At 56.6% G+C, this 17,797-nt stretch overlaps 1 protein-coding gene across 1 annotated transcript; it reads right to left on the reverse strand.

Annotated features, from left to right (window-relative positions):
• Positions 1 to 3,552: 3,552 nt before the first annotated feature.
• On the reverse strand, positions 3,553 to 16,646 carry P2RX1 (purinergic receptor P2X 1; the record flags this gene model as incomplete). Its single annotated transcript, XM_084273172.1, has 13 exons — positions 3,553 to 4,043; positions 4,320 to 4,367; positions 4,878 to 4,970; positions 5,574 to 5,639; positions 6,276 to 6,366; positions 7,016 to 7,146; positions 8,155 to 8,296; positions 10,464 to 10,544; positions 11,206 to 11,302; positions 11,827 to 11,896; positions 12,572 to 12,643; positions 13,147 to 13,294; positions 16,510 to 16,646. 12 exons carry the CDS (start codon positions 16,644 to 16,646, stop codon positions 4,323 to 4,325), a joined length of 1,173 nt encoding a protein of 390 aa, XP_084129298.1. The 3' UTR covers positions 3,553 to 4,043; positions 4,320 to 4,322.
• Positions 16,647 to 17,797: the final 1,151 nt, after the last annotated feature.

Here is a 17,797-nt window from a genome sequence, read left to right on the forward strand (position 1 = left end):
CGAAGTTAAAATAAAACGTTGGCATTTCTGTTCAGTCCCAGTTGGGTGTAGCTGGGTGGTAACTGTCACTTCCCACCTGCTGTCTGGGTGCAAGGACCAGGAGGGTGTTTATTCAACCTGCCCTTGAGTCATAATCATGAGACAGAGACTTCACATTCCCCTAAGGCATTTCACAAGTACGTGAGGATAAAAAAAGAGTTGAAGACATCATTTCTTCTAAGAACAGCTTGGGCCCAGTCTCTCAGTGGTGCCATGAAGCTGAGCAGGATCCGTGCTTGGTACCAGTAGGCAGAGCTCTGTTAACTGGAGCGATCCCCGATCAGCCCTGCGAGGGAGCTCGTCGTTTGGCTGCGCCGCTGCTATATTCAGACTCCAGTTGGGCACTTAGGACTTTCAGGCTTTCTAAAATAAGGCAATAAAGCAATTAGAAACACACAACAGAAGGAGAGAGAGCGCTTCACCAAAGACAGCAAAAGAAAATAGTGTGGCATAATTAATACAGAGCTGGCAGCAGCGACCGTGAGCCGTAACCACCCTGCTGGTGCAGAGAGGGTCCTTTTGCCACCCAGCACAGTCTGGCCCGAGAATGTGTGTCTTTGGGGCAAATAAAAGCATCCTTTAGAGCCAGGAGGACATGAATATTCCTGTCAGTCCTTCACTGTGTGTCAGCCAGAGGTTTATCCCACTGAAAGCGTGCTCCCACATCAAAAGAGAAGGGGAATTAGTGCAACCAGAAAGGCAGGTGCTTTTTTAGGGAAAAATCCAGGACTCTCGTAAGTGGAGGGCTGAGTTAAAAATAAAAGGGACTCTGCTGTGGCAGAGATGGAATGAGTGGGCTCAGAGACAGGAGAGGTTGCCCAGGGAAGAGCTCTCTCTTTCGTTGCGTTACTCATTTTTAATTTGTATTGTTACAGTGTCTGGAAGCACCAGGTGGAAATCAGGGCCTCATTGTGCTGGGAACTGTGCACAAACATCATGATTAAATGTTGCCAGCTCTGCAGAGGTTGAAATACAATTCCTCATCTCTGCAGCATCGCTACCCAGCAGAATTATTGCCAAAGAAGTTTTTCTGCAATTTCTCTTCTGAAGTATCCGTGCCACTTGATTTCTTTCAGAGTAACCAGGCCTGTGGGGATGAAAAGATGTTATTTGTACCAGATCCAACTCAGTAACCTTCGCAGATAATAATAGCTGGTGAGAGGCAGGATCTGCTCACCACGTCTGCGTACACGGCCAGAAGGTCCTTGCTTGTGCCTTGCCTTCCCTTTGTGTAAAGTGGGGATGCTGACACTGCACTCTCTTCATCTAACACCCATGAGCAGTGCAAGAGAGCACTGCTGGACCCTCAGAGCGCTGCACTGACAACAGCACATTCAAGGGTTCATTAGAGCTGTTGGTAATGATTAGAGATGAGCTGGAGAGTAATATACATTCTCTCTTGTGCACTTTCTGGCTGAGATGACTGGGGCAGTGTTTGAGTTACTGAAGGTTCCTTTCCTATTCATAATTTTCTATTAGCTAAGTAACCGTGCAAAAACTAAAAAGCCATTGAATGAGTTCAGAAACCCCAAGCAACAAACCCACAACCCAACCCTCAACTGCCACAGCAAACACAGGAAGCAGCACAGCAAACCCTCATTGAAGTGTTCTCCCCAGGATGACCGAATCCCTTTGGGTTTGGGTGACACTGTGGCTCGCTGCTCGGAGGTGACAGCACAGCAAAGGATGTGCTGGCTGCTCCTTGAAAGCTTCAGATACAGCTGCTTTCAGGCCACAAGCACAGGGAAGCCTTTCCTGACCCTAAGAGCAAGATCAGGGTGAACCAAGAGGCCAGGACTATGGTCCTGCTGGCCACCCACACCTCCCCACTGAGACTTGCACTGCACCACGCTCAGTAGCAACACCAGGACACTGCAGGGTGCAGCCTCTCTCTCTCAGGGCACGTCTCAAACCCAGCACGATTTCAGATTGTCAGTGCGCTGAACTGCTGTGGGCTGTCCTGCAGTCAGTAAGTTTCTAAGGATTTTAACCACCTGGAAGACACCAGGAGAAGCATCTGGGAGCTGCAATGCTGAAAAGAGCATCTGCACTCTCCAGCCCCATGGGGTTGAGCAGACCAGCCCTCCCTCCTAACCCTCCCACCACCGAGCACCAGCTGCAGCCCCTCTGGGAAAAGAAAGGGACCAAAACAATTACCATAGGCTTTCCCTGCCTTTTTATACTGCAGAGGGGAGCACTGCCTGTAAAAATCAGACACACTTGCTTAGTTTCTTCCAGACAACTCCTGCTCTGCGTGGCATCCACCTGCAAGCCACCAGCCCTGGCTCAGGAGCTTGGTTTGGTGACAGAATTAAAATGACACTATCTCGTTCTGCTGGTTGCAGAGATGGCTGGTGAATGAAAACCAAAGAAAAGGATCCCCAACGAGTCTGTGTTTGTGAAAACAAGCAAGGAGATGCAAATAAACCCTCCTGTGATTTTTAAAGCAGGCTTGGGATTTTTAGGGATCCCAGCTCAGAGGTTTTGAATAGCAACTACAGGGAATCACTTACAAGTAGCATTTTTTCCTAATTCCCTATACTATCTTGTAATACTCCCTAGGAACGAACAAGAGCTTGGGATTGCAAGCAGCTTGAAAGCTTAAGCAGGCAGAAACAACCCCCTGCTCTACCTGCAGCATCGGATAGTTATTTTAAGTTATGACTGGCGACTGACCCAGTTTAAGCGGGTGCAAAAGGTTACCTGAGCGCTCTTGCTTCACTTCCTCCGATCTTCAGCAGCTGAATTTTCTCCAGGCGCGTCTGTGTGAGATGGTCTTGCAGTCCCCTCTGCTGGCTGCAGCTTGCTGGAGAGCTGCACCGTTGCACTAGATGGGGACCATGCAGCGCTGCATGGCCATGCCACCAGCCCCGCTCCCCTGGCACCGACTCCTCCACAGCCCAGGCAGCTTTCTCTGCCTGGGAAAGCTGGGATAGCCTCCTGAGAGCAAAGAACCTGCCCCCGGGGACTGTATGGCTTGAGATGTTTGCTGGGCTTTTGATGGAAGATCACTTGCAACTGTGCCTCTGTGTCCTTATGAGCTCGTAGTGATGGGGGCCTGTGGTGTAACTCTTGATGTCCAACTGCACACACTGAGTAGTGAAGCCCTCCAGCAGAGAGGGGAAGTTTTGCTCCTCAGTGCAACAAGCTGGTTAGTCATGCTACAGCCAAGGTCAGTTCTAACTGGTGCAGGCAGCAGAAGGCTGGTACTGGGTAGTTATTCCTGATGGCCAGCAGCGTGCCAGTGTTATCCACCTCTCCTCAGCCTGGCTGAGGAGGAAACCCCAGTGACCCCTCATAACAACCCCACTCGTGGCCAGACCCCCAGGGACCCTGCTCAGGAAGGCAGAGCCGGGGGGAGCCGGCACCAACCCCCCTCCCAGGCCCCATGCTCCAGCCAGATTTACAGGATGGCTTTGCAAGCACAACCCCCCCCCCCCCCCCCCCGTGCAGAACAGCACCACATACCTCCCATCCTGGGGCAAGCATGGGCACTGCAGAGGGATGTAGTAGAAAAACTAAAGGTTTATTTAGTTATTTTTTTAATAAAATACATCCTTAAAAATAAGCGTTTTTCTCCCATGCTGAGGGTCCGGGCATGGTTCTTGCCAGCTCTTCTGCCCTTCCCCTCTCCTCAGGTGGGAGCTGGCCAAGGGTGCCTCTGGAGAGGAGAGGCAGCGATGCTCTCCCAGGACAGACAGCCCCAGCACAGCGGGCAGGGTGCAGCTGGAGCCTTCAGAAGAGCCTGCAGAGGTGTCCGAGCCCGTGCCCGGCAGCGGGGCGGGTGGAGGGTCCCGCGGGTCCCTGTGCTGAGCCCAGCCGCAGCAGCGCGGTGTGTCCCAGCAGCGGCAGCGCTCCGAGCCAGCCGGGCCCTGCCCTGGCCGCAGGGTACCGCGCTCCCAGCAGCCCGTGTGGGACTCTGCTCCTGCTGGCTGGGGACAGGGGATAACGACTGTGTCTTAGGAGAGGAGGAGGAAGAGGGCACAGGTTTGTCAGCGTGGATTCTGCCAAGAGAGAAAGGTGCACAGTGATTTCTGGTGTCTTGCCGCCCTCTGTCCCTCTTCAAGTGATGCTGCCATCGAAGATGTGCTATCAGTGCCACATCCTGCACCCAGTGCAGCCCTGATGACCCCAGGTTACACATTACAGCCCGGAATCAGACCTCCTCCGTGCCTCCCTGGAGCCCTGCTGCCTTCCTAGGGGCCTTGGGCTGGCCCTGGGACCCAAAGTCCTCACTCCCACCAGCCATGTGCTAGCAGGGCTGGGCAAACCCCACTCACCTCTCACTGTGTGTTGTCCAGCTCCTTTTGCTTCTTATGCAACTTTGACTGGAGGTTAAATGAGAGAAAACATCAAATGCAAGAAAACAAAGTGTCTGTTACAGACCTCCCCCTTCCTAATGGCAGGGAAAACCAGGGGTGAACAGCACCTTCTAAGCCCCTGTGTATACTGTATTCCTGTCCTATGAAGGGCCATAAAACATCCCACAGTCATGGAGGTGTTCTCAGAAAGCACAGAAGGGGACATCTGCCAGTTTGCTAAAGCACCAGTCTGCCCCTGCTTCCCTTGAAGCAATGCAAAAGCTACCAGACACTGGAATGTCTGGAGATCAGGGGCGGGAATGAAGCCATTAACAGGGAGTCATAGAGAAGGTCTCTGTAAATTTGGAGAGGAGATTCCTGGATCCCAGTTTCTGACGGTCTTGAGGGCTCGAGATTCCCACTAGCTACAGATGGCACCTGGTTTCCTCTCAGGATAAAGGCTGTTTGGGTTAGAGCATCACAACTCATGCCCACATCCACCCTCAGTGCGCAGGGGAGGGACGGGCTGGGACTTACAGGCTCCTGCTCCGCGTATTTGAATTTCTTCTGCTTGTAGTAGTCCCGTCCCTGGAGGAAGTGCAGCAGGAGCAGGTCACAGAGGACAGAGGCCTTAAAGCAAAGCACAGTTAGTGTTGGGGTTGGCCTCTCAGCCCTGTGCTGCTTGTACCAGCTTGCCCCACGGATCAGGGTCACTGCTGCTGCAACCCAGGACGTGGCAGCTGCTGAAGAGCACCCAACCCCTGGATGCCCGTTGAGGACAGAAGCAAAGTGTGCTGGGTTCAGTCCTGGGCTATTTAAGTCAGCAGAAGTGAAATGTTTCCACTGTAGGTACACACAGAGCACAACGCACCTGGGGTCATGCCAAAGTCTCTAATAACCACAACCAAACAGGATGCTGGTTTTCTGTCGTGCTCATCACCTCCAGCCCCCCTCCATGCTAGTTCCAGCCTGAAACCAGCAAGCTACCATGGCCCTGCCACAAACACCTGCCTTACCCTCACTCAGCACGGCAGTGGACAGCAGGAATCTGTTTTCCAGAGGTAGCAAGGCAGGAGAGAACCTCCTTCCCCCTTTCCACCCATCCCACTCGCCCAAATGGGAACGGGTATTTCACCAGGGACACTTCCCCATGGGTGACACAGGCAAGGAGAACAGTTGGAGACTCTCCAATGGTTGGAGACTCTCCATATAGAAGCTGGGAATAAAACTTACCACGCCAAAAATCCCAATTCCAGAGCCAATCGTGGTCATGGTTGGGATGATGTCAAATTTGCCTGCCTGAACACATTGGAGAAGACAGGTGACACGTTAAAATCAGGGGAAAGAAAAAAGGTGCCACAGCTGAAGTGCCCTGCAGCCAGCCAAACCTCAGCCTCAGCTCAGAGAGGAGGAGGAGCTGGGTAAGAGCTGGTTCGAAGCTCCCTGATCAAACAGAGAAGTATGGCAGGATGGTTCAGGGCTGACACAAAGTGAAATGACTTTGCTTCCTGTATTTTTAATTAAAAAAAGAAATGTATACCCTTTAAATATTCCCAGTGGGAACACAAGAAGGAAAAGCCTCTTCTTCCAGCCAGAAGAAAGAGAGAAAAATAGAAAAATTAAAATTTTCAGCTTTTGGAAACACCAGGAAATATTTTGACTTCCCACAGTTCCCCCCACCCCATCAGGAGGGTTGTTGTGATAAAGCCACTGGCTGAACTGTAGCCAGTAGATGTGCCTGTAAAACGGGCTTTCCCCTCTATGTTCCCTTCCCTGGCTGCTGTGAGGAGGTCAGCACCCAGGGAAGCCACTCACACTGTGTTTTCTGGCCCCAGGAGACCCTGGGGCTACATTACAGAGCTGGAACGTGAGCCCATGTCCTGAGGAGGTGGCAGCAGGAATCCAGGGACAAACCCTGCGCCTGGCCACCCTTACCTTGCCATTCACCAAGATGTCGAAGCGGATCCCAAACACCTTGTAGAGGGTTCTCTTGTCCATCCCATCTTCTTTGTAGTATTTGGCATACCTGTCCGATTGGATGGGGAGTGTTAATGGCCTGCCAGGGTGTCTAACAGCCCCCTGCAACCCAACAGCATCAGATTCTGGTGGGCTGCAGAGCAGGACAAATATCTGGGGATGTGGTGTCACAGACCTGCTCCACACCCTCTCCTTAACTGCCCCAAGGGAGCTGGGCTGCTGGCACCTCTCCCCTCTGTGCCTCAGTTTCCCTGTCTGCAAGTTGGAGTTAAAGCTTGTGCTGATACCTGCTGAGCCTGAGTGCTACGTGGCAGCAGACAGCAGCACAGAAGCAGCAGCAGCAGCTTCACACAGAGCAGCAGTTAGAGCAGCAGCTCCTGCCTAGGTGTCATGCTGTGACTGAATGCTTCCAAGTGTGGGAACACGTGAGATGCCCCTGCACCAAATCCAGTCCTCCAAGGGGCTTCCCAAGAGCTCAGCTGAGTGGGAGAGTCTGCAAGGGGCAGCATGTGTACAGGGAAAGGCAACAGGGTGATTTTGAGGCCAAGGCATGGGTTTTCACTTTTCTCATGCCATCTAAAGTGAGCACTGTCTTTTGGAGAGCGCTCCCTGGTCTGCCACCATCCCTTGAGCGCTGCAGGATCCTGACAGACATCACCCCTGAGTTGTGCCTGCAGAGCTGAGAGGGGTCTCCTCACCTGAAGTTGAAGCCTGGGGAAACATTGCTGTCGTCGTTGTAGAGGCCGTGGAACTGGTAAATGGGTTTGCAGTACCGGACGGGCCAGTCGAGGTCACAGTTCCAGTCGATGGTGATGCCCACCACACCACCCTGCACAGGAGAGGGCAGGCATGAGATCGCTCCTCCTCGGACCCAGCCTGCACTGAGAAATGCTTTCCCTCCTCACAGGCAGCCTGTCTCAATGCTACCAGTTGTCCTGGCTCTCCAGGGCACAGGGACCCCGCTGCTGCCTCCACCCTGCCTGCCAACCTTGGCATCGTGCACATCCATCACCTTATGCAGCACAACTGCTGCCCTAAATGCTGGGTACAGGACTCAATTCCTGCCCTCTGATTCCTGTCCAGCACCCTGTGGTGGTGTTCCTGAGATGCAGCACTCACTGCAGATCCCCCTCAGTCCTTGTGGGACAGGCTTCCCCCCACCACGACTGTGACCACGAGATTCCCCTCTCCTGCGGCTCAACCCTGCCACCAAACCTTTCGTGTCACACAGAAAAACAAAGACAGTCACAGAGCACAGCCAAATGAACCCATGAGTCCCAGGAGAAGACCTCCTCTAAGAGAAAGGGCCACTTGCTAGGGAATGAAGCAATCCCTCCCAGCTAGCTGTGCCCCCCTTTAACACAGGCAAACCTCTGAGTTTATTTAACGCCTGGCAAAGTGAGCTTCAGGCTCTGTGGTGCAGAAGCAGCAGATACTCTAGCATACCAGCCTGGGAAGAGTGGGGCAAAGCTGCATTTCTGAGCCTCCAGAGAAGCTGCCATTTGCCACGTGCAGTTGGACCGTCCAGCCCAGGTTCCCCAGCTCAGCTGGATGTGGGATCTGGCCACACAGCTCCAGTTACTCATTGCACAAATCAAACCAAACCCTGGATTTACTGCCAGCAGGACAAATATTGTCAAGCTTACAGGGGAGTTTCCAAGAAAGGCTTAAATATTAGGCCAGGCCTGAGGAGATTCATGATCTTTAAGAGCCAGTTCTGACATCGCCTTGTGAGTCCTGGAGCAAACAGAGCCTGTGTGTCCCAGCAGCTGGGGATGACCCCTCTGCCCCGATCCCTCTCCACATCAGCAAGAAACAGTAGTTGAAATTGAAGCACCTTAACAGCCAGGAAGGTAAAATTCTGACCCGATTCCTTCACAATGTATCCCAGGTCAAACACGGGGCACAGGGAATCAGTGACCTTGTGGTAGGTGCATCTCTTCAGGTACTGCTTGGTAACGCTCTCAACCAAGTTGCGCCTGAGAATGGAAAGAGAGTGATTGAGTCTGAGTAACCCAGTGTGGAAGGACCTTTGGAGGTCTCTGATCCAACCTATTGCTCAAACCCAGGTAAAGTCAAAGCTCAGGGTCTCATCCTCCTCCCCCCAGTGCCCATCAGACCCCACACATGGAGAGTAGATGCTTTCCTCCAGCCCTGCCTGGCTTCTCCCACCCCATCAGCAGCTCATTTCCCTTGAGCCTCCTGTGGAGGAGGCCACTGCTGTTTCCTCTCCTGCAGATTTCTCCACCTCTGCTTTGGGCCTGCTGGTTTGCCTGCTGCCCAAACCCAGCACACGTCTGTTGGTCCCCACCTCTTCTAGCAGCCCCCTCTTTCATTTCTTGGCTTTGCAAACCCTCCCATGGCCTCCACCATCCCTCCCTGCTGCCTCTCATACTGGCACATCAGCTCGTGCATGGGCTCAGCCAGGCAATGGTCAGTTTTCATCTGGCACAGCTCATGGTCAGTGTACCCTCCAGGCTTCACACTTTGCTGGATTTCGCTGGATTTCCTCCAGGAAGGGTGAAAATGTGGGGACATCATCTTGCCTTCCACCTCATTCTGCTCTTTCACCTAAAAATAGCCTCTCTGTGAAGCCTCCCTGACCCAGAAGGTTTTGCAAGACTTCCGCCTTGCTCAACCCCATCCCATTGTTTATGCTCAGCAGTTAATTAGCAGCAACGATCAAAGGCAGGAAGTTTCCCCATGACCCAGCCAGCTCCTGCTCAGCCTCTGCAAGAGCAGCCAGCCCGGCCACCCTCACCCCCAGCACCCGCTCTGTCCTGCCTGCCCTTGCTGCCACCCCCCGTGCTGCTGGAGGGGGATCCCCTCTCCCAGCCACCTCCCAGGCTGCAGCATGAGGTTGGCTTGAGCCTTTGCCAAGCATGCTGGCTGCCAGGGCATTTAACCTTGGCTACAACGCAGGGATGTGACCCGCTTAGAGAGAGGAATCTGCTGCCTTCAGCACAAACAGCTTCTGTTCACTCCTTCCAGATCAGAGACACGATCAGCAGCATCATCAATCCTCTGCTGCTTGTGCCTCCAGCCAGCAGCACTGCTGCCAGCGCTGCCTGCAAGGGGACAGCCCTATGACCTGTGCAGAAACAGGTGAGAACTGGGAGCTTCCCTCTGAAGAGCCTCCCTATCCTCAGGCAGATCAACACTTGTCCCAGCTTAGTGTCATCTGCAACTCACCCAGGGAGTATTTAGGAATCCCAGCCATAGATACAGCCTGGGAGAAGAGCCCCTGCTGAGGAGGACCTGGGGGTTCTGGTGGGTGAGAAACTTCACATGAGCCAGCAGTGGCTCTTGCAGCTCATGGGGGTGATGGGATCCTGGGCTCCATCAGCAGAGAGGTGGCAGCAGGGACAGGGAGGGGATTGTCCCTCTCTGCTCTGCCCTTGTGAAGCCCCAGCTGGAGTCCTGTGTCCAGAGCTGGGGATCCTAATACAAGGAAGATGTGGGACTGTTGGAGAGGGGTCAGAGGAGCCATGGGGATGCTCAGAGGGCTGGAGCAGCTCCCCTATGGAGAGAGGCTGGGGGAGCTGGGCTGGGTCAGCCTGGAGAAGAGAAGGCTGTGGGGGGACCTCAGGGAACAGGAGGGGAATCAACTTTTTAGAAGGGCAGAGACTGGCAGGACAAGGGGGATGGAGTGAAGCTGGAGGAGGGAATGTTTGGATTAGGTGTTAGGGGGAAGTTCTTTGCAGAGAGAGTGGTGAGGGGCTGGAACAGGCTGCCCAGAGAGGGGGTGGGTGCCCCGTCCCTGGGGGTGTTCAAGGCCAGGTTGGATGGGGCCCTGGGGAACCTTGTGTAGCTCCAGGCCTGGAGGTTGGTGTCCCTGCCTGTGGCAGGGGGTTGGAGCTCTGTGACCCTTGGGGTCCCTCCCAACCCAGACCAGTCTGGGATTCTATGATGATGTGAGGGGAGCTCAGGGGACAATAGAAATCTTTTCTTTAACCACAGCTACCAGCCAGGGCAGGTTTGGGAGAGAAATGTCTTTGTTCCCATCACCTAATCCAGTGATCAGAGCCATGGTTAGAGTAGTTCTGGGCTTGCTGATGAGGGACAGCATCCTCTGTGTCAAGCATCCAGCTACACCCATGGCTTCCTCTAAGGGACATGGGGACTAAGCAGAAGCCACCCCCTTACCTGGACACCTTGAACCTGGGAAAGGTTATGCTGTTCTTAATGAACAAGGTGAACTTCTCTGCTTCTGACAACAGGGCAGGGCTGAAAAACACAAGTGTCAACACGTGTCCATCACTCAGCTGTCTGGGCTCTAGGGGGGAGATTCATCCAAACTGGGAGGAGCAGGACCCAGGGAAACTGGAGATCTCACCCCTTTCCTTTCTAAGTGAAAGATCCCAACAAGGTTGGGAAAAGCCCTGAGGAAGGATGGAAATGCCTGTTAGGGGGCAGAGAGGGTGCTGGGGTTTGGGGAAGAAACCCCAAAAGTGCCTGGAAGAGAGCTCAAGGGTCTGCATGCTTCCCTGGCCACCACAGTGGGGCTGTGGCTGTCTCTGTGCACCCAACAACAGAGGTCACACAAAGAAGAAAAGGACTTTGGAACTACCAGGAGGTGCTTCACAGTGGCCTGTGGATGCTGGAGGTGGAGAACACCTCACGGGCAGAGCACAACTTTACTCTGAAGGCAAGTGGGATAGCTGGGGGCTGATGGTCCATGCAGAGAGCACACAGCAGAGATGGCATGAGCTGCCAGCACTGTGGGGAGCAAACCATGCCAGGAAAGGCACAAACACCCTGAGAACAGCAGGCAGCACGTGCAGCCACAGGGTTGGCATCCTCCCAGTCCTTGCAGCAGCCCACAGAGCCCAGGCTTGCTCTGTCCTGCAGTGAGGGCTGCTGGTGGGACTAGAAAGTCATTCCTCACCTGGGAACGTGGTCATCAACTTCAACAGGGCACCAGCCAAAGATCTCACAGGTCTTCACAGAGCTGTTGAAATGCACACACTTGCCTGTCATGAGCCCTGCAGGGAAGAGAGACAGCTGAGAAAGCCCAGCCTTGCACTGGGATGGGTGGGATCTGCTTGGAGCTTGAAGCCCTGCTGCAGACACCAGGGCACGGGACGCTCAGGGCTTGGCTGCCCCTTTCTCTAAAGGGTAATGAACGGTGGCATCTCAGCTCACAGCAGGGGCTTCTCCTGTACAGGGGGGCAGCTGGGCACTGTTCTTGCTAAAACACCCTCAGGAGATGCTGCACTGCTGGAAGGACAACGCTGAGGGGAAATGGTGGAGTCTGGTTTACCCTTTGTTGGCAGAGATCTGTGCAGCTCAGATCTCTCTCAGACAAGGAAAGCAGGACCAGCCCAGGGGGGACCCTCACCCAGCATGTCAGAGGCTTTTCTGACAGGCCCCTGTCAGCTGGTGTCCAAACCAGGTAACCCCCCCCCGACCACCACCACCAGACGCCCCAGCCCTGTGGCTCTGCTGGAGCCCACTGTGCTCAGCGAGCCTCACCAGTGGCACCAGTGCCAGGGCTCGTGTGCTGTACCTTGTCCTTGGCGGCTGTACTTCCCTTTGCTGCAGTCGCTGTCCCGCGCGCAGGGGCCCGCGTCCGGCAGCTGTGGGGGGGAAGCAGGCAGCCCCCCCTCAGCATGGGCCCGGGGGACGGGTCCCTCTGCCCCTCCTGCCTCGCCAGGCAGCACTTTCCTCAGGGGAAATGGCACCTGGCTGCAGCCAGAGCCGTGTCTGCACAGCGCTGCCCAGCCAGGGATGCGGGATGGGGCCTGGGCAGCCTGGTGTAGCTCCAGGCTGGAGGTCGGTGGCCCTGCCTGTGGCAGGGGGTTGGAGCTCTGTGACCCTTGGGGTCCCTCCCAACCCAGACCAGGCTGGGGTTCTATGTCCAGATTAGGCAGGAATAAAGGGGATTTCATTTGTAAACTCCAGGTGGATGCTTTTATTGAGGCCTTGGGTCAGCTCTCCTGGGTCATCTCAGAGGGGAGACAACCTAAAGGAACACTGGGCATTTCTCAGCAGAACAAAAGCCTTCACAGGCCAGGAGCAGCAACACAGGGCCAGGCTCAGGCTTCTACTAAACCTCCCACCATCAGGAAAGCTTCCCAGTGCCACCACCACAACCCCCCCACCCCGATCCTCCCCTCACCACAACCCCCCCACCCCGATCCTCCCCTCACCACAACCCCCCCCACCACAACCCCCCCATCCCAACCCTCCCCTCACCACAGCCCCCCTCCATCACAGAAGCTGAGGCTGCTGAAGGCAGCCAGTGTGTTTACCTCTGGGCAGGTTCCTTGTTTCTGTCCAGGGGTGACGATGAAGTTGGTCATCACCACGAACGAGCTGTCCCCCTGTGGAGACACAGCCAACCAGCTCACAGCTGCCACAGTGCTTTCTGATGGAGTCTCTGCAAGGAGCCTTTCCCTGGGGCAAGGCATTGGGCACCCAAAGCACTGAGGCACATCCAAGCAGATGGCACCCTTCTCCCTAACTCTGAGTCTTCTGCCCTCCTCTGCTGCAGCTTGGGAAGCTGATGGGGTCGCTGGGGGGCTGCAGTGGAGGACCCCCCACTGCTGCCCATCTGGAGGCACCAAAGAAGCCTTGGTCTTTATGGAGGCAGCCTCAAACTTGCCTCCTCAACCATGGTGGGTCCCAAACACCAAATGCTCCTCAGGGGAGGTGTGTAGGGAGAGCTTTGTGGCAGGAGCACCCAGCTTCCCACCACAGGGACCCCAGGTCCTGGGTAACCCCATGGAAAGCCTTCACCAGGAGCCCATTGCCACACTGGCACGTGGAGAAAAGTGACCATCAGCACAAAACCCACCCCCCTAACCCACCTTCCCTGCCTCCTTACCTGGGGTGGGAAAACATAATCCACCACATCCCAGATGTGAGGGCCCAAGACACTCTCATTGGTCAGCGTCAGGCCCTTCAGCTTCACCGACACCGAGCTGACGATGCTGTCCTGAGACTGGTAGCCCTTCTCATAGAGGAAAACCCACCTGGAGAGGGAAGGATGAGGGGGTGAGTGTGGCCACCAACCTTCATCTGCAATAGTCCCAGCTCATCACTCTGGGCTGCAGCTTCTTCTACCAAGTCCCACCTGGGGGTTGGTTTACCCAACTTCCTCCAGCTGGATGAGGGATGTGTTGCTGAGCTCTCCCACCCCTTGCCCCAGGCATGTGGTAGCTGCAGGACCTGACTTCCACAGTGGGGTGATTTATTTTGGGGACTGGGACACGTTTTGTGGTGGGAGGTGTGTGAAGGAGGGTGAAGCAGTGGTGAAACCATCGGCTATCTGGGATTAAAGCCTGGGTGGGTTGCACCTTGCTGGGCTCAGTGACTCTCCCAGACCCTCCTGGTACCCCTACATGGGCACTTTCCAAAAACCAGAGCCTCCAGGGCCAAGCTATGGCTGAGCCTGAACTCAATTCACATCCAGGGCCACCCTTCCCCACCCAGCAGAGGGACCAGCCCCGTGGCTCCAGCCGCACCAAGGCTGCAGGAGCAGACCTGGTGCCACGGTGCTGACTGGCACAGGGCTCTCCCTGCGCTTCCCAGCCTGCCACACAGCCTGCCAGGGCCAGCTCCTGACACTGTTTAACCTGTGGCATAAACAAGCTGCTGCTGGATTAACTCTGGCTCAGGGAGACTATAAACACGGGGGAGCAACCATTTCGGGAAGCGCTGCCGGCAGCGCCGCGCGTCCCCGGCGCTAAAAAAGGAGTGATCTGGGTTTTGTCCCTGCTGGCACTGACAGAGCCAGCGTGCTGCTGGTGGGACAGCCCTGACACCGGCCTGGCATCCTCAGGCACCCAGCAGACAGCTTGGAGGGCAATGGGGGAGCCCTGGGTGCTGCCCAGGGGGCTGCCCCACGGGAGCTGCACCCTACGGGGAACTGTTGGGCACGGTGCTCTTTGGCTTTCAGCCCTGTTGGCATCCTGGGGCAGGGGGCGAAGGGACCCCAGGGGTGACATCTGCCTGGGGATGAGAGCAGAAATTTGGCACCACTGCCACACCTGTGGGACCCCTAGGCTCCAGCTTCCCCCTCCAAGGCGGAGGGGCCATACTGGGCTATACTGGTTACACTAGGCACTGGGGAAGATGCCCACAGGGCTGCAGGAAGCGGTGAGCTGGGCAGCACCATGGTGGAACCATCCCCTCAGTCTGGCTCCAGTGCTGCCACTGCCACCCCATCCTTCCTGCAGGCACACCCAGCTGGGCACTGCACTGTGATACAGCCCAGATGGGGGGCAAGGTGCAGCCCCCACCCTGCTGCTGAACCATGGCCATGGCAAACGAGGTGTTGTTTCACCCTGGTGAGAAATGCCACCTCAAGCCCTTCCCAAGAAGTTAAAGTCCCCAGTGTAGCTCCCCAATGAAGCCTTCTTCCCTTGCTGGCCCCATCCCACAGCCACACCGGGCTCTCAGGAACAAAATCCAGCCAGCAGTGGCCAGCTGGGGAGTGCCTGGCATTGCCTGGCCAGCAGTGATGCTGCCTTATCTCAGTGTACCTGCAGAAAGAAGAGTGGATGGGGAGAGAGCTGCTCCCTGGCTCTCTTGGTGGGGCACAGCTGCTCATCCCTGGGAGCATCCCATGGCTGCTGCCCTTGAGACTAAAGCTGGGGTATCTTATAAATATCAGATAAATAAATACCTGCCTGCCAAACTTGCTTTCCAAGAAGAGAAAAGCTCAAGCAGCGTGGCTCTGTGCAGGCAGGGAGCTGGGGGCAGTGCTGCAGGCAGCGAGGGGATGCTGATGGCAGGTGGGGCTAGGGGCAGCCACGCTCACAAGCAGCCACTTGCTGACCCAGCCTGACCCCACCAAGACAGGCAAACGTCGGAATTACAGCAACTTCAGGCCAACCTGCTCCCCTCTGCCCCAGGCTGTCCCTAAGCTGGTTCTCTTTCTGCTTCTTCCCAGCTGCCTGTCCTGTTCCAGCTGGGTTGCTCCAGAGGGTTCCTTACGAAGTTCTGCTCTGAGCAGCCCCCTCTGCGGTTCCCTGTGTGCAGGAGCAGCTGCCCCTGGCTGGGGCTGCTGGAGCCTGGGGGCTCCACGGGCTCAGCCCTTCAGAGAGCCAGCACGGCTCCTGATTACACCAGCCTGGGCCAGGAGTGATGGAGCATCCTGGAAACCTTGGCCTGGCAGCAGTTTGGGATGAGGATGGTCCTCGTGAGCCAGTGAGCAGGGTGGGAGTGATGCAGGGGTCCCCCAATGAGCCCTGGGGAAGCTCATCCCCCTTTCCAGGGGATGTGTGCTGAAAGGAGTGGTGGGCACTGCTGCTCCCCATGGCTACTTGCAGTGAGGACTGCCTCTCCTTCGGGCTGCACTGGGCACCCCCTGCACCCCAAATGCCTGTTGTGTCCAAGGAATGGCCAGATACCCCCTCACCCTCCAGCCCTCCTGCCACGGGAGCCTTCGCACGGGAGCGGTGCCAGTCTCACAGGCTGAGCACAGCAGCCATGGGGGCACACCAAGGGTTTTTTAATCCACCATCACACCCCATGGCACAGCCCCTCACCCCACACTGAGGGGACAGGGACCGAATGGCCGTGGCTGGAGCAGCAGCCCCAGGGCAGCCGGGGACACGCGCCCGCACGCAGCGCTGCGCCCGCCTGCTCCGCTCGCTGCCCTTTTTAAGCAGCAGCTCGTGGAGCTGCCTCAGACAAGCAAAGCAAAGCAGGGCTGTGGAGCCAGGCTCCATCCTGGCCTCAGCCCCGGAGGGGTGGTGGACGGGGAGATTTATGGTCCCGTCTCGCTTGGGCCTCACAAATCACCGTGCTGGCCCCAGCTGCCTCCTGCTTAATAGAAATGAAAATAAAAATAACAACAGGCTCTCAGGCCACCGTCCAGCAGCTCCAGCAGGATTTGGATGTGGCTCAGCGAGGAGCCGGGGCCCCACCGCTGGAGTCGGGGCTGGGGAGGGATGAGCCTCCAGCCCGCACGCTCAGCAGCTCCTGGGGAGGACACGGGGACCAGTCAGGCAGCTGGGAGACCCGCAGTGGGAACGCTGGGCAGCGCGGGGGTGGCCGGAGCCAGGAGGATGCGATGCCGCCAGCCACCGACCCCCCAGCATCAAGATACAGGGAATTTATGAGCCCCCACCACCCCCCAGCATCAAGATACAGGGAATTTATGAGCCCCTTCAACTCCATCACCTCGTATCACGGGAGGAGAGCGTGACTCTGGGGGAGAGCAGGCGCCAGGGAGCCTTACCCAATGATGTACGCCAGGACGATGAGCTGGATCAGCCGGAAGGTCAGTCCCACCTTCTTGTTCCTCACCAGCACCATCCTGGGGGTGTCATACTCGAAGAGGAAGGAGGACAGTTTCTCCATGCACTTCTGCCCCATGGCTGCTCCAGGGCTGTGCTGCAGCCTGCCCGTCGCGCTGCCTCTCAGCACGCCGTGGGTCGGGCCGTGCCCGGCGCCGCTGGTGCGACTCCTCTGTTTGCAGAGAGGATGAGGGGAGAAAAAAAAAAACCAAAAGCAAAAACAAAACCACCCCAATAAAAAGGCTATCAGCCTTGCTCTGCACACATCTGGGCGGCTGGGTTTCCTCCTCTGCGCGGGGACGGCGTTTCCTCTTCCTATAAGCTCTGGGCTGGGAGCTCCCGGTGCCCTACATGGTGCGGGGGGTGGGACGGGGTGCGGGAGGGTGCAGGGCCACCCCGCTGCCGAGCCCACATGCCACTGGGATGGAGCCTCCCACCCACGGGGATGCAGCCACACCCAGGCAGGAGCCTTCCCTGAGGATGGAGGGGCTGTGGGCAGCGCTCGGGGCGAGCAGGGACTGCGGGGCATCCCTGGCATGGAGAGGTGCCGGGAGGCCCAGGAGATGATTTGAGGGACTGGGGTTGGGGCATCTTCTTTCCTGCACCAGCAGCCACTCAGGCTGTGGGTCTCCTGTTCGTGTCCCTGACCCACGTCCTGCTCCATCCCCCAAAAGCTGCCCCAGAAAAAGGACTGGGAAAGGGGATGGTGGGGGCACAGATACCCCAGCCCAGCAATTTGGAACCCACACACGGAGCAGCCGGGCGCCTGGCTTGGCCCCTTCCCACAGCGTGGCCGCCCAGCTGGGGCTTGGCTGGGTCCCAGCGCTCGCCTGGGGCCGAGCTAGGCACGTTTGGAAGCATTTCCAGCATTTCCTGAGAGGCAAGAGGCATGGCTGGGAGCGGGGCTGGGCGGGCCAGCCGGGGTCACACACAGCAAGGGCTGCTCAGCAGGGTGGTGCAGGCACCGCCGTTGGTGAAGAGCCCTGAGAAAGGGGCTGGATTTGGCTGTGCCAGACTGAAATTTGGGGCCCAGTGGGAAGTTTTGAGGGGGGGGGAAAGGTTGGCTCGTTGCTGGGGAACACGCAGGCAGTGGGCAAGGGACCCTGTACCTGTGCTGCATCCCACCAGCAGCCTCCAGAGACCAGCTCCGTGGGGCTGAGCTCTTTACTGGGGCTCCCTGGCCCTGAGGAGGGCTGTTCCTTGGGGAAACAGGATGTTCCCCGCAGAACC

Source organism: Gallinula chloropus (genome assembly GCF_964237585.1).
Source record: "Gallinula chloropus genome assembly, chromosome: 19".
Lineage (NCBI taxonomy): Eukaryota > Metazoa > Chordata > Aves > Gruiformes > Rallidae > Gallinula > Gallinula chloropus.